General features: G+C 46.0%; 1 protein-coding gene across 1 annotated transcript in view; it reads right to left on the bottom strand.

The window, feature by feature from the left end:
• Nucleotides 1-24730, bottom strand: part of LOC106604568 (alpha-1,3-mannosyl-glycoprotein 4-beta-N-acetylglucosaminyltransferase B) — a 171130-nt gene that overhangs the window by 68152 nt on the left and 78248 nt on the right. Inside the window, exons 5-6 of the mRNA XM_045718039.2 lie at nucleotides 18357-18403; nucleotides 13937-14050 (exon numbers count right to left, since the gene is read on the bottom strand). Of these exons, the coding sequence (XP_045573995.1) occupies nucleotides 13937-14050; nucleotides 18357-18403 (161 nt within the window). The remainder of the gene's footprint in view (nucleotides 1-13936; nucleotides 14051-18356; nucleotides 18404-24730) is intronic.

Raw genomic sequence — 24730 nt, 5'->3', positions numbered from 1 at the left:
AAATTGTCAATAAATGTGACACCCACAAAGCTGCAATAGTCTCGTAGCCAGTTATGGAGGGTTCTTTAAAATCCATCCTCAACTGTTCTTAGCTGCCCTTCAGAATGTCATTAAATCCCACATGAACTATGACAGACTACATTTCCTGATGATGGTTTAAAATGTTTGGGAGCAGCTTATTGATGTCCTGTACTCGTGCTCCTGGAAAGCACAATGTTTTTGCTCCAGGGACTGAGACATTTCTCACCATTGAATGTTCCTCCAATTGGGGGAGGGGTTGGTAAGGAAAATATATTTTAAAAAGATGTATGTGTATTTATATATACACACTGCTCAAAAAAATAAAGGGAACACTTAAACAACACAATGTAACTCCAAGTCAATCACACTTCTGTGAAATCAAACTGTCCACTTAGGAAGCAACACTGATTGACAATACATTTCACATGCTGTTGTGCAAATGGAATAGACAACAGGTGGAAATTATAGGCAATTAGCAAGACACCCCCAATAAAGGTGTGGTTCTGCAGGTGGGGACCACAGACCACTTCTCAGTTCCTATGCTTCCTGGCTGATGTTTTGGTCACTTTTGAATGCTGGCGGTGCTGTCACTATAGTGGTAGCATGAGACGGAGTCTACAACCCACACAAGTGGCTCAGGTAGTGCAGCTCATCCAGGATGGCACATCAATGCGAGCTGTGGCAAGAAGGTTTGCTGTGTCATATGGGGCTGTCATATGCCTAGTGGGCTGTCATATGCATTTTACTGAGGAGTGGCTTCCGTCTGACCACTCTACAATAAAGGCCTAAATGGTGGAGTGCTGCAGAGATGGTTGTCCTTCTGGAAGGTTCTCCCATCTCCACAGAGGAACATTGGAGCTCTTTCAGAGTGACCACCGGGGTCTTGGTCAACACCCTGACCAAGGCCCTTCTCCCCCGATTGCACAGTTTGGCCTGGTGGCCAGCTCTAGGAAGAGTCTTGGTGGTTCCAAACTTCTTCCATTTAAGAATGATAGAGACCACATTTACATTTACATTTAAGTCATTTAGCAGACGCTCTTATCCAGAGCGACTTACAAATTGGTGCATTCACCTTATAATATCCAGTGGAACAACCACTTTACAAAAGTGCATCTAAATCTTTTAAGGGGGGGGGGGGTTAGAAGGATTACTTTATCCTATCCCAGGTATTCCTTGAAGAGGTGGGGTTTCAGGTGTCTCCGGAAGGTGGTGATTGACTCCGCTGTCCTGGCGTCGTGAGGGAGCTTGTTCCACCATTGGGGTGCCAGAGCAGCGAACAGTTTTGACTGGGCTGAGCGGGAACTGTGCTTCCTCAGAGGTAGGGAGGCGAGCAGGCCAGAGGTGGATGAACGGAGTGCCCTTGTTTGGGTGTAGGGCCTGATCAGAGCCTGAAGGTACGGGGGTGCCGTTCCCCTCACAGCTCCGTAGGCAAGCACCATGGTCTTGTAGCGGATGCGAGCTTCGACTGGAAGCCAGTGGAGAGAGCGGAGGAGCGGGGTGACGTGAGAGAACTTGGGAAGGTTGAACACCAGACGGGCTGCGGCGTTCTGGATGAGTTGTAGGGGTTTAATGGCACAGGCAGGGAGCCCAGCCAACAGCGAGTTGCAATAATCCAGATGGGAGATGACAAGTGCCTGGATTAGGACCTGCGCCGCTTCCTGTGTGAGGCAGGGTCGTACTCTGCGAATGTTGTAGAGCATGAACCTACAGGATCAGGTCACCACCTTGATGTTGGTGGAGAACGACAGGGTGTTGTCCAGGGTCACGCCAAGGCTCTTAGCACTCTGGGAGGAGGACACAAGGGAGTTGTCAACCGTGATGGCGAGATCATGGAACGGGCAGTCCTTCCCCGGGAGGAAGAGCAGCTCCGTCTTGCCGAGGTTCAGCTTGAGGTGGTGATCCGTCATCCACACTGATATGTCTGCCAGACATGCAGAGATGCGATTCGCCACCTGGTTGTCAGAAGGGGGAAAGGAGAAGATTAATTGTGTGTCATCTGCATAGCAATGGTATGAGAGACCATGTGAGGATATGACAGAGCCAAGTGACTTGGTGTATAGCGAGAATAGGAGTGGGCCTAGAACAGAGCCCTGGGGGACACCAGTGGTGAGAGCACGTGGTGCGGAGACAGATTCTCGCCACGCCACCTGGTAGGAGCGACCTGTCAGGTAGGACGCAATCCAAGCGTGGGCGGCGCCGGAGATGCCCAGCTCGGAGAGGGTGGAGAGGAGGATCTGATGGTTCACGGTATCAAAGGCAGCAGATAGGTCTAGAAGGATGAGAGCAGAGGAGAGAGAGTTAGCTTTAGCAGTGCGGAGAGCCTCCGTGACACAGAGGGCGTCTCAGTTGAATGCCCAGTCTTGAAACCTGACTGATTAGGATCAAGAAGGTCATTCTGAGAGAGATAGCAAGAGAGCTGGCCAAGGACGGCACGTTCAAGAGTTTTGGAGAGAAAGGAAAGAAGGGATACTGGTCTGTAGTTGTTGACATTGGAGGGATCGAGTGTAGGTTTTTTCAGAAGGGGTGCAACTCTCGCTCTCTTGAAGACGGAAGGGACGTAGCCAGCGGTCAAGGATGAGTTGATGAGCGAGGTGAGGTAGGGGAGAAGGTCTCCGGAAATGGTCTGGAGAAGAGAGGAGGGGATAGGGTCAAGTGGGCAGGTTGTTGGGCGGCCGGCCATCACAAGACGCGAGATTTCATCTGGAGAGAGAGGGGAGAAAGAGGTCAAAGCACAGGGTAGGGCAGTGTGAGCAGGACCAGCAGTGTCGTTTGACTTAGCAAACGAGGATCGGATGTCGTCAACCTTCTTTTCAAAATGGTTGACGAAGTCATCCGCAGAGAGGGAGGAGGGGGGGGGGAGGGGGAGGAGGATTCAGGAGGGAGGAGAAGGTAGCAAAGAGCTTCCTAGGGTTAGAGGCAGATTCTTGGAGTTTAGAGTGGTAGAAAGTGGCTTTAGCAGCAGAGACAGAAGAGGAAAATGTAGAGAGGAGGGAGTGAAAGGATGCCAGGTCCGCAGGGAGGCGAGTTTTCCTCCATTTCCGCTCGGCTGCCCGGAGCCCTGTTCTGTGAGCTCGCAGTGAGTCGTCGAGCCACGGAGCAGGAGGGGAGGACCGAGCCGGCCTGTAGGATAGGGGACAGAGGAAATCAAAGGATGCAGAGAGGGAGGAGAGGAGGGTTGAGGAGGCAGAATCAGGAGATAGGTTGGAGAAGGTTTGAGCAGAGGGAAGAGATGATAGGATGGAAGAGGAGAGAGTAGCGGGAGAGAGAGAGCGAAGGTTGGGACGGCGCAATACCATCCGAGTAGGGGCAGAGTGAGAAGTGTTGGATGAGAGCGAGAGGGAAAAGGATACAAGGTAGTGGTCGGAGACTTGGAGGGGAGTTGCAATGAGATTAGTGGAAGAACAGCATCTAGTAAAGATGAGGTCAAGCGTATTGCCTGCCTTGTGAGTAGGGGGGGAAGGTGAGAGGGTGAGGTCGAAAGAGGAGAGGAGTGGAAAGAAGGAGGCAGAGAGGAATGAGTCGAAGGTAGACGTGGGGAGGTTAAAGTCACCCAGAACTGTGAGAGGTGAGCCATCCTCAGGAAAGGAACTTATCAAGGCGTCAAGCTCATTGATGAACTCTCCAAGGGAACCTGGAGGGCGATAAATGATAAGGATGTTAAGCTTGAAAGGGTTGGTAACTGTGACAGCATGGAATTCAAATGAGGAGATAGACAGATGAGTCAGGGGAGAAAGAGAGAATGTCCACTTGGGAGAGATGAGGATTCCAGTGCCACCACCCCGCTGGCTCGATGCACTAGGGGTATGCGAGAACACGTAGTCAGACGAGGAGAGAGCAGTAGGAGTAGCAGTGTTATCTGTGGTAATCCATGTTTCCGTCAGCGCCAGGAAGTCTAGGGACTGGAGGGTAGCATAGGCTGAGATGAACTCAGCCTTGTTGGCCGCAGACCGGCAGTTCCAGAGGCTGCCGGAGACCTGGAACTCCACGTGGGTCGTGCGCGCTGGGACCACCAGGTTAGAGTGGCAGCGGCCACGCGGTGTGGAGCGTTTGTATGGCCTGTGCAGAGGAGAGAGAGCAGGGATAGACAGACACATAGTAGACAAGCTACTGTGTTCTTGGGGACCTTCAATGCTGCAGAAATGTTTTGCTATCCTTCCCCAGATCTGTGCCTCGACACAATCCTGTCTCGGAGCTCTAAGGACTATTCCTTCGACCTCATGGCTTGGTTTTTCTCTGACATGCACTGTCAAGTGTGGGACCTTATATAGACAGTTGTGTGCCTTCCCAAATCATGTCTAATCATTTGAATTTACCACAGGTGGACTACAATGTAGTTGTAGAAACATCTCAAGGATGATCAAAGGAAACAGGATGAACCTGAGCTTAATTTCGAGTCGCATAGCAAAGGGTCTGAAAATGTATGTAAATGTAATATTTCTGTTTTTTGTTTATAATACATTTTCTACATTTTCCAAAAACCGGTTTTTGCTTTGTCATTATGGGGTATTGCGTGGAGATTGATGAGGAAATTGTTTTATTTAATACATTTCAGAATAAGGCCGTGATGTAACAAAATGTGGAAAAAGTCAAGGGGTCTTAATATTTTCCGAAGGCACTTTATGTGTGTGTGTATATAACTCTGCAAAAAAAGAAACTTCTCTTTTTCAGGACCCTGTCTTTCAAAGATAATTCGTAAAAATCCAAATAACTTCACAGATCTTCATTGTAAAGGGTTTAAACACCATGCTTGTTCAATGAACCATAAACAATTAATGAACATGCACCTATGTTAACCTCTTGACTTTACCCTACGATAGGGGGCGCCACAGCGCATTTTGGAAAAAATTCGTGCCCATTTTCAACGGCCTACTAATCAGACTCAGAAGCTAGGATATGCATATAATTAATACCTGTGGATAGAAAACACCCTAAAGTTTCTAAAACTGTTTGAATGGTGTCTGTGAGTATAACAGAACTCATATGGCAGTCAAAACCCCGAGACCGATTGAACCAGGAAGTGGAATTCTGAATTGTGGACTCAACTTCACGTCGTTGCCTATTATTCACACCGTGAGATATCGTTCATTGAGCACTTCCTATTGCTTCCACAAGATGTCGCCAGTCTTTACAAAGTGTTTTGAGCCTTCTACTGTCGAAACTCAGTGAATGAGACGCGTTGGAAATTGGTCACAGGGGGAGGGCCATCACCATTATGACGCCGGCGGCCCTGTCTACCCCCACCTTTGGAAACGTTTTGAAACACAATGAAATCATCCCCCTCGAATCTTATTGGCTCTCTTGTTGAAACAGGCCCTGAAGATTTATGTTATACAACGTTTGACATGTTTGAACGAACCTAAATGGGAAAAAAATGTTTTATTTCGAAACGGCTGTGGCGCGCACGGCAGAGTAGTTGGATACACCGTTCGGACACGCTAACAACAGCAAGCTAATGGAACATAAAGGATGGACTTTTTCGACCGAAAATACATCTGTTGTGGACCTGGGATTCCTGGAAGTGCTTTCTGATGAAGACAACTAAAGGTAAGGGATTATTGACAATATTATACAACATTAGATGTGATATGCGATTGTTCCAAGATGGCGCCGAGCTGTATTTACTAGCTCATTTTCTGAGTATCGCATCCCCTTTTATCGCTAAGTGTGATTACCCAGCAAAGTTATTTTTAAATCTGGTATGACGGGTGCTTTCAAGAGATATTCATCTATAAATCTTAGAATGACAATATTACATTTTAAACATGTTTTCGAATAGTAATTCAGTAAATTGTAGCTCTGTTTCCCCGGATTGCATTTGACGGGAAAATAGTTAGTCAACGTCAGACGCCGATGTAAAATGCTGTTTTCATATATAAATATGAACTTTATTGAACAAAAGAATGCATGCAATGTGTAACATGATGTCCTAGGTGTGTCATCTGATGAAGTTTGTAAAAGGTTAGTGCTGCATTTAGCTGTTTTTTGGTTATTTGTGATGCATGTGGTTGGTCGGAAAATGGCTATTTTGCTGCTTTTACGATGGACTCCTCTAACATAATCTAATGATTTGCTTTTCCTGTAAAACCTTTTTGAAAGCGGACGACGTGGGTCGATTCAGGAGAGGTGTATCTATAAAACGATATGAGACAGTCCTATATTTGAAAAAGAATAAATATTAAATTTCGTTATGCTAATGTCGCTAGGAGTTTTCCCTGGATTTTGATCCCGCTGACGGGACGAGACGCTGAAGAGGTCGTTAAGACACTAACAGCTTACAGACAGTAGGCAATTAAGGTCACAGTTATGAAAACTTAGGACACTAAATAGGCCTTTCCACTGACTCTGAATAACACCAAAAGAAAGACGCCCAGGGTCCCTGCTCATCTGCGTGAACGTGCCTTAGGCATGCTGCAAGGAGGCATGAGGACTGCAGATGTGGCCAGGGCAGTAAATTGCAATGTCAGTACTGTGAGACGCCTAGAACAGCGCTACAGGGAGACAAGACATTGATTTTGACCCCCCCTTTGTTCAGCGACCCATTATTCCATTTCTGTTAGTCACATGTCTGTGGAACTTGTTCAGTTTATGTCTCAGTTGTTGAATCTTGCTATGTTCATACAAATATTTACACATGTTAAGTTTGCTGAAAAGAAACGAAATTGACAATGAAAGGACGTTTATTTTCTTTCTGAGTTTACTACCATTCAAAAGTTTGGGGTCACTTAGAAATGTCCTTGCAAATGTTTTTGTCCATTAAAATAACATCAAATTGATCAGAAATAAAGTGTAGGGATTGTTAATGTTGTAAATGACTATTGTAGCTGGAAACGGCAGATTTTTTATGGAATATCTACATAGGCGTACATAGGCCCGTTATCAGCAACCATCACTCCTGTGTTCCAATGGCACTTTGTGTTAGCTAATCCAAGTTTATCATTTTAAAAGGCTAATTGATCATTAGAAAACCCTTTTGCAATTATGTTAGCACAGCTGAAAACTGTTGTCCTGATTAAAGAAGCAATAAAACCTTTCTTCTGAGACTCTTCAGTCTATTGTTGTTCTGAGAAATGAAGGCTATTCCATGCGAGAGAAACTGAAGATCTCGCTGTGTACTACTCCCTTCACAGAACAGCGCAAACTGGCCCTAACCAGAATAGAAAGAGGAGTGGGAGGCCTCGGTGCACAACTGAGCAAGAGGACAAGTACATTAGAGTGTCTAGTTTGAGAAACAGACGCCTCACAAGTCCTCAGCTGGCAGCTTCATTAAATAGTACACGCAAAATACCAGTTTCAATGTCAACAGCGAAGAGGCCGAAGAACAACTCCGGGATGCTGGCCTTTTAGGCAGAGTTGCATAGAAAAAGCCAAATGTTAGACTGGCCAATAAAAATAAAAGATTAAGATGGGGAAAAGAACACAGACAGAAGACAGAGGAACTCACAATTAGAACATTTCTAAGTGACCCCAAACTTTTGAACGGTAGTATATATATATATATTGTGGCAAAGAAGGGGGTCGAGTGATAAATGGCAGATATGTGAGGGCAGAACTAATAAACGGGCTCTGCCCGATCACTAAAATGGCCACCCCGATCAGAACTACAGATCACAAAATGGCCGACTGCCAAAACTACAATTCCCAAAAGCAAGGGGAACCCTCAGAAGGTGGAGCCGACCCACAGATAAAAGGTCAAGAAAACCCAGGAAGAGAGAGAGAGGGCGGGAAGGATCTATGAACCATAGAGAAAGAGACAATCTACATTGGCTGGATTTACCGTGTACGAGCTGGACTGTTTTGGACTTACCTGTTGGCGTTTAGACCTGGACCTACCGAGAACCAGATTTGTGTACCGAACCCTGCTATCCTTGACCTTACCTGCGGCCTGGGTGGACCAGGACAGCGAAACAAACACACAGGTACTGTCATGTTCGAAATAACTTTCATTCTGGGCTGACTTTGGTGACAGTTTCCCACTTAATTTGTGACAAACGCTCCTAACTTTGAAGAGGTTTGCCACACGTGGTGGAGAATGTGGGCAGTAGATTAACCATACCGCTGGTTAGGTAGAAAAGGAAAAAAAAGTTTAGTTAGCACTCCAAAGGGGAGTCAGGTTATTTTTTTTATTTTTTTTTGGCTTTGTTTGGTTAGGACAGTTTTTTTCAGGAAAATGAGTATGGAGGGAGCCATACAGGCCCTGTTACAAGCGGCGGCCGCCCAACAAGAGGCAACTAGAGCTCAACAAATATCTCATCAGGATGCAATGCGAATGTATCAGGACACGTTACAGGTCCAGCACCGCACCAAACAGCTGCTCAGAGAAGACCAAGAGAGAAACACCCGGGAGTTAAGAGAAGGCCTAAAGGGGCTAGCGGACCAAATTGGGGCTCAGTTACCAGCTGTAAATACCCGAAGGTGGGCCAATCATTTTCTTCAAAAAATGACAGCGCAGGATGATGTGGAAGCATATCTTACCACCTTCGAAAGGACTGCAGAGAGGGAGAAGTGGCCGAAAGAAGAATGGGCAGGGCTTCTGGCACCATACCTGGCAGGGGACGCTCAAAAAGCATATTTCGACCTGGAGTTGAAGGATGCACAGGATTACGATAAACTAAAGGGAGAGATTCTGACTAGACTGGGAGTGACCGATACCGTGAGGGCACACCGCTTCCACCAGTGGTCCTACAGACTGGGACAACCCCCCCGAACACAGATGTTCGACTTGATCGGTGGCACCTGGCACGGAAATGGTTGCGACCGGAGACCCGTTCGTCCGCTGAGGTCGTCGAGACCATCGTACTCAACCAATTTCAGCGAGGTCTACCACAAGAAGTGCAACGATGGGTTGGCCAGAATTATGTACTTTCCGCCGACCATCTCGTGGGCCTGGTTGAACGGTATTGTATGGCAGGAACAGCTGAGCAGGCACAGGAGGAAAGATTCCCATTCCCCAGGCCTGGGCGAACCAGCGGACAGGGTAAGACTGTCCCAACAGGTGGAGGGGGAGGAGAGCAGCGTGGGGCCATGAGGACAGAATCAGAATCGGGCCGAGACACTAAGGGAAAAAACGGAAACCGGGACTGGGGGTCGAGGAGGTCTCCCCCCCGAAACCCTATTATCTTTTACAATTGTAATCGACCGGGACATATTGCAGCCTACTGCCCTATTAAAGAAGAGCCAATGCAATGTAACCTCAGTGAAAAAGATGAGATATGGTATGCATGTCCCGTGGTAACCACTGTACTTGAAAGATCAAGAAACAAACATATGTGCAGGGTGATGGTTGAAGGGAAAGAGGTTGAAGCACTACTGGATTCCGGCAGTATTCTAACCCTGGTCGTTGCAAACCTAGTGCCGACGCATAAACTGGATACAAGTCAGGATATCAGTGTTACGTGCATTCATGGGGATACCCGTCTGTACCCTACAGCCTTAGTGAGCATACAAACAGAGGACGGTCTGCTGGATTATGAGGTCGGCGTGGTCCCAAAGATGCCATATGATGTAATATTGGGTAGATACTTTGCGAAGTTGGGCCAAAAGAACGGCATATTTGAGAAGCCAACAACCCCGACCAAGCAGGAAGAAGCATGGGGCCTTCAACCAAGGCCAAGAAAAGAGGTCTCCCAGGGGCCAACCTCACAGGTACTAGTAGGGGAGGATGAGGATGAAGTGGCAAACCTCGTTGATAATGAACAGCCCAGTACTAGTGGGGCTGGGGTCGATCTGAATCCAGAGGACGACTATCTAGAACCAGCAGATCTGGCAGGGTCAATGACTAATTTCGGGATGGCCCAACACCAGGATCCAACCCTGCAGCAAGCCAGAGCAGACGTGCAGGTCGTAGATGGTACTCCCATAAATGATAGGATGATGCCTAATAGTTTTCCCCACTTCATCATGAAAAATGGTTTGGTGTACAGAGTCTCAAAAATAGGGGTTGATGTGGTGGAACAGTTGTTGGTCCCCACCCGGTACAGGAAGACAGTACTGGATCTAGCTCATGGGCACATTCTGGGTGGACACCTTGGTATCGATAAAACCCGAGACCGGATTGTAAGGAGGTTTTACTGGCCAGGAATTCAGGCTGAAGTGGCTCGGCATTGTGGAGAGTGCCCGGAGTGCCAGGTAACAGCTCACCGACCAGCGTTTAGAAGCCCGTTAGTGCCACTCCCCATAATCGAAACGCCATTTGAGAGGATAGCGATGGATATAGTGGGCCCACTACCCAAATCTGCCAGAGGGCACCAATACATTCTGGTCATTCTAGATTATGCCACTCGCTACCCAGAAGCCATTCCCCTTCGGACAATGGCTTCCAAAAATATCGCCAAGGAACTAGTGCTATTGTTCACCAGGGTCAGGGTCCCAAAGGAGATCCTTACTGACCAGGGGACCCCCTTTATGTCCTGCCTTATGGCGGACCTTTGTAAATTGTGGCAGGTGAAACAGTTGAGGACATCGGTTTACCATCCACAGACGGACGGGCTGGTTGAGAGATTCAACCGGACCCTGAAGTCAATGCTCAGGAAGGTAATCGACAAGGATGGGAAAAACTGGGATTGCATGTTGCTATATCTGATGTTTGCCATTAGAGAGGTTCCTCAAGCCTCGCTGGGGTTTTCTCCCTTCGAGCTGGTATATGGGAGGCACCCCCGGGCAATCTTAGACATCGCCCGGGAAACCTGGGAACACCAATCCACCCCGTATACTAGTGTCATAGAGCACGTCACGGCAATGCAAAGCAGGATAGCCACAGTCATGCCCATCGTCAGAGAGCACATGAGACAAGCACAAGAGCACCAGCGGCACACTTATAACCGGCAGGCTACCCTGAGGGAATTTCAACCGGGAGATAAGGTGTTAGTGCTGATCCCCACGGTAGAGTGCAAACTACTAGCCACATGGAAAGGACCATATGAAGTACTGGAGAGAATAGGAGAAGTTAATTATCGGATCCGACAGCCAGGTCGACGGCCCCAGGAACAGATATATCACATAAACCTGTTAAAAGCATGGAGAGAGAGAGAAACACTAATGGTCACGTACCCCACACACACTCAGGAGACAGCCGAAGTAAATATTTCACCTACTTTGTCCCCAGCACAAGTACAGGAAGTAAAGACCCTGATCCAGAAAAACAGAGATGTGTTTTCAGAGGTACCTGGCCGAACTGAGGTTACAGCTCATGATATCGTTTCCCTACCAGGGAGAAAAGTGAGCATGAGGCCATATCGGGTACCCGAGGCTCGACAGGCAGCGATTAGAGCAGAGACGGAGAAAATGTTGACAGCTGGAGTGATCGAAGAGTCACATAGTGAGTGGTCTAGCCCAATTGTGATGGTCTCCAAGCCCGATGGGTCTTTGCGGTTCTGTAACGACTTTCGGAAGGTAAATGAAATCTCCAAGTTTGATGCCTACCCCATGCCCAGAGTAGACGAACTACTGGAGAAAATTGGTAAAGCTCGGTACATTACGACCCTGGACCTGACAAAAGGGTACTGGCAAATTCCTCTGACCCCCAGGGCCAAAGAAAAGATAGCCTTTGCAACCCTTGACGGTTTGTTTCAATACACTGTCATGCCATTCGGCCTACACGGGGCCCCAGCCACCTTTCAACGGCTCATGGACAAGGTCCTAAAACCGCACCAAGCATACGCCGCAGCTTATTTAGATGACGTGGGGATCTACAGCCCAGATTGGGAATCCCACTTACCCCGGGTACAGGCAGTGTTAGACGCCCTTAGAAAGGCAGGGCTCACAGCGAACCCTGCCAAGTGTTATGTGGGGTTAGAGGAAACGGAGTATCTGGGATACACAGTGGGAAGAGGATTAATCAAACCCCAACGTAAGAAGGTGGAGGCAATTAGAGAATGGCCGAAACCAGTAAATAAGAAGCAGGTTCCAGCCTTCCTAGGGCTGACCGGGTACTACCGGAAGTTCATCCCAAGTTATGCCACAGTGGCCGCCCCACTCACCAACATGACTAGAGCCAGAGGGCCAAACATGGTCAAGTGGGATGAAAGGGCCACCAAAGCATTTAGGACATTACAGGAGGCCCTCTGCTGTAATCCAGTGCTGGTGGTACCAGACTTTGAGAGAGAGTTTGTGGTTCAGACGGATGCTTCAGAGGTCGGCTTGGGAGCAGTGCTGTCCCAAGAGGTAGAAGGGGTGGAACACCCCATCCTGTTTTTAAGCAGGAAGCTGGAACCACGGGAAACCAACTACTCAGTTGTTGAGAAAGAGGCGCTGGCAGTAAAGTGGGCTCTGGAAAGCCTGAAATACTACCTGCTGGGGCGCCACTTCACCCTCATCAGTGACCATGCACCACTCACCTGGATGCATAGGGCTAAAGAGAAGAACGCTCGGGTGATGCGGTGGTTTTTGAGTCTCCAACCGTTTCACTTTGACTTGAAACACAGAGCAGGAAAGGAAATGGGAAATGTGGATGGGTTATCCCGCATGCACGCATATTTTGCTGCGGTAGCCCGACCTAGGGGGTCGGATCTAGGGGGGAGATGTGTGGCAAAGAAGGGGGTCGAGTGATAAATGGCAGATATGTGAGGGCAGAACTAATAAACGGGCTCTCCCCGATCACTAAAATGGCCACCCCGATCAGAACTACAGATCACAAAATGGCCGACTGCCAAAACTACAATTCCCAAAAGCAAGGGGAACCCTCAGAAGGTGGAGCCGACCCACAGATAAAAGGTCAAGAAAAACCAGGAAGAGAGAGAGAGGGCGGGAAGGATCTATGAACCATAGAGAAAGAGACAATCTACATTGGCTGGATTTACCGTGTACGAGCTGGACTGTTTTGGACTTACCTGTTGGCGTTTAGACCTGGACCTACCGAGAACCAGATTTGTGTACCGAACCCTGCTATCCTTGACCTTACCTGCGGCCTGGGTGGACCAGGACAGCGAAACAAACACACAGGTACTGTCATGTTCGAAAGAACTTTCATTCTGGGCTGACTTTGGTGACAGTTTCCCACTTAATTTGTGACAAACGCTCCTAACTTTGAAGAGGTTTGCCACAATATATATATATATAACACACACACACATACATACATACATACATACATACATACATACATACATACATACATACATACGTGTTTTCTTTTTTATACATTTTTTACACAGAATCTTTCTTACACTTTGACATTACTGAGTATTTTGTGTAGATCGTTTACAAAAAAGGACTAATCCATTTTAATCCCACCAAAATGTAGAAAAAGTCAAGGGGTGTGAATACTTTCTGAAAGCACTGTTCATACATTGACAGTCTGTAAAACAAACAGACAAGCAGACAGACACAGAGGCTAATGCATGCACAGTCATGCACATTACATTCACGTGCTCACACACACACCCACACACACACACACACACACACACACACACACACACACACACACACACACACACACACACAGCAGGGTGCTAAATAAGTGAAGAGAGAAGGGGTGACACTGAAGTGATGTCATCAAGTCACACAAGGACAGAGCAGTGGAGAGCTTCCTCATGTCAGACTCAACAAGACAGCACACACACACACGCACAGCACACACACCCACGTTCAGTGGAGGCTGCTAAGGGGTGGACGGCTCATAATAATGGCTGGAACGGAGCAAATGGAATGGAATCAAACACATGGAAACCATGTTTGATGTGTTTGATACCATTCCACTGACTCCGCTCCAGCCATTACCACAAGCCCGTCCTCCCCAAATAAGGTGCCACCAACCTCCTGTGGCCTAGTTCCATTTTAACAAATCATCTTGGAATCCTCTAACCAAACAATGGGCCAAGGTTCAAGACATGAGTTACATTTCAACTTGTCTCCTGAAATGAACTGCAGTTGAACCCTCAGACAATTGTGAAAACTTCTGAGAACGCTGCAGTCTTACCTGACCCTCTCCTTGGGGTCTCCGAAGGACTCTTTGAGGCGGGAGAAGTCGGGGTAGAAGTGGACAGACGGAGATATGACTTCCAGAAGACCTGACTGGATCTCCACTGGAAACCTGACAGAGAGAGGAGAGAGTGGGGGCGAGGGGGAGAGAGGGGAAGAGAAAGAGTTGAAAAATGTCAACTACTACTATCTACAACTATCACATAGACACAGTTATGATAGATACAGACCGACAGGCAGACAGACAGACAGACAGACACAAACAGGCAGACAGACACAACAGTATGTGGGTCCCTGCCACCCTTTCCACAAACACTATTGACTTCCTCTCTGGTCAGGTGGTTGATAGGTGGTAACCGGGGAGATGGAGACAGGAGCACACACACACACACACACACACACACACACACACACACACACACACACCTGCTGTAACATCTCCGTGGGAGGAAGGTGTCAGATAACAATGTATGAAGACAGAGACGAGCCATTCAGGAGAGAGACAGGGGTCAGGGGTCAAGTGTGTAATCACTAACCCTGTCAATCAGCCAGGACAGGAGAGGAGCGTGTGCCTGAGGAACCACACACACACACACACACACACACAACCAACCCCTCTCTTCTGGGTCTTCAATCTCCCTGAGAGAATGTCGAGGTGACAGGGGGGGACATTCAACCTCCCTCCTCCCCTCTTCACTTCCCCCTTCCCTCCATCCACCCCCATAGCCCTCTAGCCTCCATCCCAAATGGAACCCTATTCCCAATGTAGTACACTACTTTTTCCGAGGGCCCATCTGGTTCTGGTAGTGCTGAGCGATTAACATAAATGTAAGTTATTTTTCGGTTTTTAACCAACTAATTGACCGACGTCGGTTAAATTATTTGAATTCCATTTCTGTGAGCTCAATGCACAGTTACTCAAGAGTTGTAGCTTCCAACAGGCCAATATTCTACATAGTTTAGCTCAGAAAACGTGGTAATTAACTACAATGACCATAATCCATTGCGCACCTACTTCGCCGGTTCGTGTGTTTCTTTTACACCAGCTACGTTAGTTAGGTTAATGTGGGACAGACACAGAGAGGGAGAAGTGAGAAGAACGCACGATCTAGAGGGATAGAGAGCAGTTGCTTCGCGAGGTATCTCTACCTGAAAATACATGATCTAAGTGATTGATAGTTGGTATTCAGCAATCATAAAAGTATGCCTTATTTACTTTAAGGAACTACTAAAATAGTGATTTCATCAGACAGTATAGCCAACAGCTCTATAGAGATGAGATGACTTGGAATGAAATAATAAAGTCTTCAAATAAAACAAATGTAAGATACACAACAACTGAAATATTTTATTAAAGTAATGTGAATAAATGATAGTTAATAAGTGATAAGCAGTAATGACAGTCACTACCATCATGGGACTTTTATTTATTGTTTTATTCTGTGTTGTTACAGCATTCAACCTATATAATGCATAGTGCATTTAATATTTTTTTAAATGATTGAAACTGAAATCCTTGATTCTTTTTTAATAATTGAACCGAAACAACCTCCAAAAGCACTAATCGCTTAGAACTAGTCTTTGATCAGAAGTAGTGCACTATATTGGGAATAGGGTGTCATTTGGAACGCAGAACCTCTCCTGAGGTGAGGTGACCCCCTTAAGGGACGTAGGGAGGGACAGCGACGAAGTGACCACTGGTATCATCTTGGGTCAAAATGGCCACCTCGGCAGGAAAAGACAAACAGGAGTCTAAAACAGCAGGCCCTAAAACCTGCACCGTGTGCGTGTTGTGAGGAGGACTCTGTATGTCTAGATAAGGTGCTAGGAGGAAACTAATAACAGGATGGAAAATGGTGTTTGTGTGTGTTTGTGTCTGTGTGAGAGAGAAAGAGAGAGAGAGAGAGAGAGAGAAAGAAAGAGGGGAAGAGAGAGAAAGAAATAAAGAAAGAGAAATAATATGGGACAGATCTGTTTCTGTCTCTCTCCAGAGATCAGACAAAGCCAGTAAACAGAAAAGCATGTGTCTGTATGCATGTGTTTATTTAATATGAAACTGTTGTTCATTTACTCTCTAGTGCTGGTGTGAATGCAAATAGGATTACTTATCAGCCAGTATTTTATGTTATTCCCCTCACTATTTTATAAGAACGATATTAGGTATTTTAACATTTTGAACGCACACTATCATTAATCTGTATCCTTTTGTGTTTAGAAAGTACATATTCTCACTCATACGTCAAAACATCAATAGTCTGACTAAATATTTCACTGTGTATTAACATTACCTATATCCACATAGTTGTAGAGCAATGTAGAGCAAACAAGTGCCTCAAGCAATGTGGAGTCAAAGTAAAGTAGGAGAACCCCCATGGATTCTGAAGGCACTCAGATTTACACTACAGCCCTAAGGGTAAACACACAGGAACAGTGTTAAAACACAAAGGCATTCCCAAGGAGACCTGTTTCTCTGTTGTTGAGTCCTTTGTGGTTGTGAATTCTATTTAGGTTGCTTATTTTGTACTGTGTGTGTGTGTGTGTGTGTGTGTGTGTGTGTGTGTGTGTGTGTGTGTGTGTGTGTGTGTGTGTGTGTGTGTGTGTGTGTGGATGGAAGGTAAACATGATACGTTCAATTGCACACACACAAACGTACATTCAAATAGACACAGGCATTCACAAAGAAGACAGATGTGCACAGGTGTCGAATAGATCAAGGACTTACACACTCAAGCAGAGATCAAGCATGACATATGCACACAAGTAAACTCAGCAAAAAAAGAAACGTCCCTTTTTCAGGACCCTGTCTTTCAAAGATAATTCGTAAAAATCTAAATAACTTTACAGATCTTTATTGTAAAGAGTTTATACACTGTTTCCCATGCTTGTTCAATGAACCATAAACAATTAATGAACATGCACCTGTGGAACGGTAGTTAAGACACTAACAGCTTACAGACGGTAGAAAATGAAGGTCACAGTTCTGAAAACTTAGAGGCCTTTCTACTGACTCTGAAAAACACCAAAAGAAAGATGCCCAGGGTCCCTGCTCATCTACGTGAATGTGCCTTAGGCATGCTGCAAGGAGGCATGAGGACTGCAGATGTGGCCAGGGCAATAAATTGCACTGTCTGTACTGTGAGACGCCAAAGACAGCGCTACAGGGAGACAGGACGGACAGATGATAGTCCTCGCAGTGGCAGGCCACGTGTAACAACACCTGCACAGGATCGGTACATACGAACATCACACCTGCGGTACAGGATGGCAACAACAACTGCCCGAGTTACACCAGGAACGCACAATCCCTTCATCAGTGCTCAGACTGTCCGCAATACGCTGAAAGAGGCTGGACTGAGGGCTTGTAGGCCTGTTGTAAGGCAGGTCCTCACCAGACATCACCGGCAACAACGTCGCCTATGGGCACAAATCCACCATCGCTGGACCAGACAGGACTGGCAAAAAGTGCTCTTCACTGACGAGTCGTGGTTTTGTCTCACCAGGGGTGATGGTCGGATTTGCGTTTATCGTCGAAGGAATGAGCGCTACACCGAGGCCTGTACTCTGGAGCGGTATCGATTTGGAGGTGGAGGGTCCGTCATGGTCTGGGGCAGGGTGTCACAGCATCATTGGACTGAGCTTGTTGTCATTGCAGGCAATCTCAACGCTGTGCGTTACAGGGAAGACATACTCCTCCCTCATGTGGTACCCTTCCTGCAGGCTCATCCTGACATGACCCTCCAGCATGACAATGCCACCAGCCATACTGCTCGTTCTGTGCGTGATTTCCTGCAAGACAGGAATGTTAGTGTTCTGCCATGGCCAGCGAAGAGCCCAGATCTCAATCCCATTGAGCACGTCTGGGACCTGTTGGATCGGAGGTGAGGGCTAGGGCCATTCCCCCCAGAAATGTCCGGGAACTTGCAGGTGCCTTGGTGAAAGAGTGGGGTAACGTCTCACAGCAGGTTTTGATTTTGACCCCCCCGTTTGTTCAGGGACACATTATTCAATTTCTGTTAGTCACATGTCTGTGGAACCTGTTCAGTTTATGTCTCAGTTGTTGAATCTTATGTTCATACAAATATTTACAGATTTTAAGTTTGCTGAAAATAAACACAGTTGACAGTGAGAGGACGTTTCTTTTTTTGCTGAGTTTATAACAAATACATCACTCACTCACCCACACAGAACTCACATTTGCACACGGGTAGAAAACACACACACTATAACTAATCATATAAAAAACACACACACACACACACACACACACACACACACACACACACACACACACACACACACACACACACACACACACACACACACACACACGCACACTCCCTCTTCCACACCCTGAGCCCCCTGAGCCCAAAAAGACAGGTCTCCATGGAAACACCATCCCATCATGCCACGGTACTTACAGGCGCTTGAGGTTGTCAGCCACGCTGTTGGCGTACTGTTGGTCCGTCTGCAAAACATGAGAAAACTCCCCTGAATAAAACCAAATGTTCATGCCATTGTTGTGCCATTAACAGATAGTATGGCTACAGAAAGGTATTGACATAGTATACATTCTGCTACTATGTGCACTGCAATACTGTACACACATCATGTTTTGCCTAAAATAATGTTGCCTTTGTCAGCTACAATTTTCCCTGGATACAATATAGAATAAAAATCACTAAATGCTTTTTTTATCACAACAACAATGTTACAATAATTGCGCAACGGTTCAATAGTGTTCCAAGATGGCCACCGTGGGGCTTGTGGGCTGTTCCAGTTTCTTCCCAAGTGGAATCAGCCGCTTGATGGTGTAATTATCTGGCTCAGTATGAATCCAGCATCCAGAGCTGTGATGAGGTCAGGAAGAGGATAACATCTACACACGTATTTATCCACCAGCCAGGTTTGAGCCGGGACTACTTCTGCTTGACTACTTCCATATAGATCCATAATCAAATACCAAAACATTGTGCTTGTTCAAGAGGATATGCCTCAGCAAAGTAATGCACAGTAACATGATGCAATACCAACTAATATTGTATAACTAACAGCTAACGCCATCTTTGGCTGTTGCCCTGCCTAGTCATTCCAATCTGGAGGACCAACTCTAAAAATTTATCGGAAATGTATCGGTCATTAAACAACAAATGATTACAAATTCCCTGACTATGAATCTCCATCCTGAAAGGTTTACGGGTAGAGGGAAGGATGGAGGGAGCATCGGAAGTGGAGAGACAGGCGCAAGAGATCAGATGGCCAACAGGAAACACCTGGGATCACTTTGACCGCATCCTCTGCTTCCCAAATTAACCGTCCAAGAGAGGAATAGAGGGATGTAGGGAGGGAGGGAAGAGGAATTATCACAATGAAAACAATATATCCTGGCACATTTGAATAAAACATTTTGTCCTGTTTTTTTTCCAAACATTCTCTTGAAAAACAAGAGAAACCATATATTCCTTTTTCAGGTTTCCTATGTTAGCGGAAATGGTTTGGGGCCTTTGAGCAGACAGACAGTCTTGCCCAATTCCAAATCAATCCCTAAACCCTAGCCCTAGGTACTTTGTGTAGATCTGAAAATATTTTAAATAGGTATGAGGAATATACTGTGAAAATTCCAACTAGCCTATGGGACGGCCATGTGAAACTAAAACCTATCCAATCATTTCAAATCTATATGAAATGTGTAGGGGTGGACTGTAGGGTATAGGGTATAGAGGCAGAATTGTACATTTGAAACCATGACCGTAAACAGTGTGCAATAGTCTGAATGTTTTCTCAGAGCTAGTCCACCAGGAAGGATAAAAGGAGGGAGGCAGAGAAAGGGGGATTTGTTTAAGCATTACTTAATCTCCCATGTCAAAGACGAAGCAAGGACTAGGGAAAGAAGGGGAGAAGTGTGTGTGTGTGTGTGAGAGAGAGAGTGAGAGACAGAGAGACAGAGAGACATAGAGAGAGAGAGAGAAGTTGACAGAGAAAAAAAGCCGAAACACCCAACTGTTTTCATCTCTCCAAGAGGCTGGTGTGTGCTATATTAGGCTCCGTACAACACCAGACCCCCCCTTCCTCAGCTGAGACACTCCATTGGTGGATTATACAATGGGTGGGTCAAATCCTGAATGGTGATTGGTTAAAAGCGCATTCCAGCCAGTGTCTATTCCACAAGTTACCACCGGCTAAATCTTTGACCTTAAAATGCCTATTGACTTTGTTCCATCTGACTGAGCAATCCACTGTCTCATCAGCCCAGGCAGAGAAGTTATAAACTTGATCTCCACTACAAAAAGCATTTGGTTATTATCTCACATTACTTTTAGACTAACATTTAGTTTTCAACAGTGGAGATTTATATAAACATTGCTGTCTGTCTCGCCGACATTTGCAACATTGTTTCAATATTCAAATTCGATCTCCAACTATCCCATAGTAATGAACGTGTAGGGGTCGGGACGAGAGAGAGGCAGGCAGTGTTTCCTAGCCACTCATGAATCAGCTGGCATTATTTTTATGGATATATACAAAGAAATGTGAGTTGAAAAAAGGTTAAACGAGATGAAGTGCAGCTACTTTGCAGTCTTTCCAGCTTCAGTTTGAAGTTATTGTGTTAGCTGTGTTGTTGGCTAGCTCCTCTGAACAACAGTGTCCTAATGAGAGAGCACATTTTCTATGCCAGGTGAAATCGTGCCTCATTAGCTCATTGTTATTGTCAGGGTCGTGTAGAGAGACGGACCAAGGTGCAGCGTGATTGGAGTTCCACATCTTTATTTTTAGTGAAACTAAGATAAACCAAGAAACAAACAACGATCGTGCGGTACTGAGGTGCAACATGCACTAACTCAAAAACAATATCCCACAAAGCAGGTGGGAAAAGAGAACCCTTAAGTTTGATCCCCAATTAGAGACAACGAACATCAGCTGCCTCTAATTGGGAACCATACCAATTGCACCAACATAGAAATATATAACCTAGAACACCCCCTAGTCGCGCACTGACCTACTACACCATAGAGAACCAAGGTCTCTCTATGGTCAGGGCGTGACAGTTATGGATGTTTCCAAATAAATGTCACTAGAAAAGAGCTTAAACAAATGCAGCGACTGTTGTTATTCTGTCTGCACTGTTTGCACTAGCCCTGAGGTGTGTGTTACTAGTCTGGCACCTCCTATTCCAGTCCCACACATCAGGCCTCCAGTGCGCCTGCCCAGTCTGGGGTGTCCTGTTCCTGCTCCCCGCACTCGCCCTGAGGTGCGTGTTACTATTCCAGCGACGGCTCTGCAGCCCGGAGCCTCCAGCGGCGGTCTGCAGCCCGGAGCCTCCAGCGGCGGTCTGCAGCCCGGAGCCTTCAGCGGCGGTCTGCAGCCCGGAGTCTTCAGCGGCAGCCTTTAGCCCAGAGTGTTCAGCGGCGGTTGGCGGTCCGAAGCCTCCGACGATGATTCATGGTCTGGTTCCTCCGGACATACAGAAGCGGGGGGGGGGATCAGCGGGCGGTGGGGGTACTACGCCCGGAACCAGAGCCGCCGCCATAGACATTAGTCACCCACCCTACCCTCCGTTTCTGTTGTTTTTTGTGGGGGAGGGGGTTTGTTGTTGTTTTTTTTAGGTTTTTTTTTTAGGTGCGGTCGGTGTCCGCACCTTTGGGGTGGGGGGGTACTGTCACGTCCTAACCATAGTAAGTTGTTATTTTCTATGGTAGAGTAGGTCAGGGCATGACAGGGGGTGTTTGTCCGTTTTTGTATTTCTATGGTTAGTTTCTAGTTTTGTATTTCTAGGTTCGTTTTTTGTTTGGCATGACCTCCAATTAGAGGCAGCCGGTCGTCGTTGTCTCTAATTGGAGGCCATATTTAAGTTGATGTTTGTCCCACTGGTGTTTTGTGGGTGATTATTATGTGAGTAGTGTATGCCTGCTCTGTGTCACGGCTTTCTTGTTTTTTGTATTTCAAGTTTATGGTTTATTGCATTAGTTTCACGACTGAATAAAAAATGTGGAACTACGATCACGCTGCGTATTGGTCCGATCCTTCCGAAAGCCCTGACACCTATACTGTAGCCATACTTAATTGAATGACTACAGTATAGTAGCCGTAGAGCCACTGCCCAGCCATGCAGTGGATCTGCATGATAAAAAGCTCATAACACATGAACTCGATGGTATTATTGCTTTTATACAACGAGTTACCAGCATTAAAATGCAAGATTATTTCACAAAACGTGATGCTACATTCACTAACACTGGTTGTCAATTGCAATGTAAGGCATTCTCTGGTCGCTAGTTCTATTCGTATTGACTGCCATGTAAAGCAAAACTACCCAAGCATGGTTGATAGCTCCAGAACTTTGTAGGTTGCTATGGCAACAACAATATTGCAATGGAGGCTCTTGCTAGCTAGCCAACTATATAGCTAACACAATCACTTCTGACTGAAGCTGGAAAGACAGAAAACTAGCTGCATTTAGTTTGATTGACCTGTTTTTATATTGATATTTCTTTGTATATATTCATAAAAATGATGCTGATGAATGATTTCAACTAGCTGAGAAAAGCTGCCTGTCTGTCTTGTCCCGACACGTTCATTACTATGGGACAGTTTGAGATCAAATTTCAATATTGAAACAGTGTTGGAGATAATGTATAGATGCTTTTTACAGTGGAGATCAAGTTTATAAATGGCATGGCTGGGCAGATGAGACAGTAGATCTGTGGTGGTGGTGGTGGTAGTGGTGGTGGTATTAGGATTTAGTATATATTAGTATTTCAGCCAATCAGCATGCAGGGCTCGAACAACCCGGTTTATAATGTGCAACAGTCAAGTAGAGTCTATCTAGTACAGTGATGTAGGTACTAGCTAACCAGAGGACCAAGGCCATACAGTAGTAGCCCAACTCATGGTTTACAACTCTTTTTCGATACCTGTGTTGCAACATGCAGTCAGCAAGTTCAACTAATCCACCGAAAGACAATGGAACAAAATGGTATGCATTATATTTGTTTAGTTCTGTGTTTTATTACTGTAGTTTAGCAAATGCAACTGCTTAGAATATTCATATTGTCACACAATGACAGCAGGGGAGAGCAATACACTGGGAAGGGCACACATGCGCGCACACACACACACACACACACACACACACACACACACACACACACACACACACACACACACACACACACACACACACACACACCACAACAGGGCTCCTTCTAGTAATGTGTCCTTTGGACTTAAACAACCCTTTTACATGATTAGGGTTTCTTCACAATGAACTCCAGTGAACACACATAGGCCTATCCGTAAGGCTAGCCTGTTCGCTATCGCTAATTACCTTAGCATCGGATATATTGGAATGATAGCTTTAGGGTTATAGGGGTTAGCGATGATTAGTGTCTAGACTATTAGGGGATCAAGAGGGGATGTGTGTGTGGTAGTGGCACTAGCCTGGGGTAGCGTCACTCATTAGCTCTTCAGATCCCTGTCCTTTATAGATACATACAGACACACACATGAACGCGTGCGCATGCAGGCAAACATCCACGCACACATTGGGTGGGAATGGGTGGGTTTCTCAATTCCCTTCTCAGGCCGTTGTATTGGGCAGTTCAATGGTGAGAAATGTCTCAGTCCCTGGAGCAAAAACGTTACATGACATCAATAAGCTGCTGCCAAACATTTTAAACCAGCATCAGGAAATAGAGTCTATCATAGTTCACGTGGGATTCAATGACATTCTGAAGGGCAGCTCAGAACATCTGAAGATGGATTTTAAAGAACGGATGGGGTCACTACTTGACACCAGCAAGCGCCCCATAATATCTGGCCCTCTGCCCTCTCTAAATCGTGGCATTGAATGGTTCAGCAGACTTTTAGCACTCCATAACTGGCTACGAGACTATTGCAGCTCTATGGGTGTCACATTTATTGACAATTTTGATAGCTTCTGGAAACAAAGCTCGTATTATAAGGAGGATGGGATCCACCCAAATCATTTGGGTTCCTGGATCCTTTCACAGCATTATAAGGCTGCATTGAGACAATGACTTATCAGTGACCCAAGCCCAGCTCATTTAATCCCTACCATTGTGTCACTGAGTTGTCATAATGCTTCAGCAAATGTACATTATCCCAGGGGAGTTGGAAGACACAATGTAAGTAACCTAATTTATGTCCCTCTTACTGCCCTGAATGCCTCTGCTGATCCCACAGCTATTGCATGCAGTAATCATGTGCCTATGAACCAGAGTGATACTGTTAGCACTGAGGCGGTGTGCCCTAGTAGGAAGTCCACTGTGTGCAGCTCACCCTTCACTAACATAAATAACATGAGCATGTCTACCTTCCCAGTGAAGCAATAAAAACAATTAAGCATCCCAGAAAAGTGCTAAAAATAGCCTACGTTATCATATGTAGCTTAAGAAACAAGGTTCATGAAATCAGTAATTTGCTAGTAACAGATGATATTCATATTCTGACAATCTCTGAAACTCACTTAGATAACACCTTTGATGATACAGTGGTAGCAATATATGGTTATAAGATCTACAGAAGGACAGAATGCCAAAGGTGGCCATTTATATTCAGAACCACATTCCTGTAAAGCTTAGAGAGGATCTCATGTTAAATAATGTTGAAGTAATATTCATCTGACTCACTTAAAGCCCATTCTGGTGGGAAGCTGCCATAGACCACCAAGTGCTAAAAGTCAGTATCTGGATAACGTGTGAAATGCTGATAATGTTTCTGATATTAACAGAGAGGTATATTTTCTGGGTGATTTAAATATTGACTGGCTTTCATC

This window comes from Salmo salar, chromosome 05 (assembly GCF_965601325.2).
Source record: "Salmo salar chromosome 05, fSalSal1, whole genome shotgun sequence".
NCBI classification, from domain to species: domain Eukaryota; kingdom Metazoa; phylum Chordata; class Actinopteri; order Salmoniformes; family Salmonidae; genus Salmo; species Salmo salar.
The sequence above is the reverse complement of the archived record's forward strand: the minus strand, read 5'-3'. Positions and strand labels throughout refer to the sequence as shown.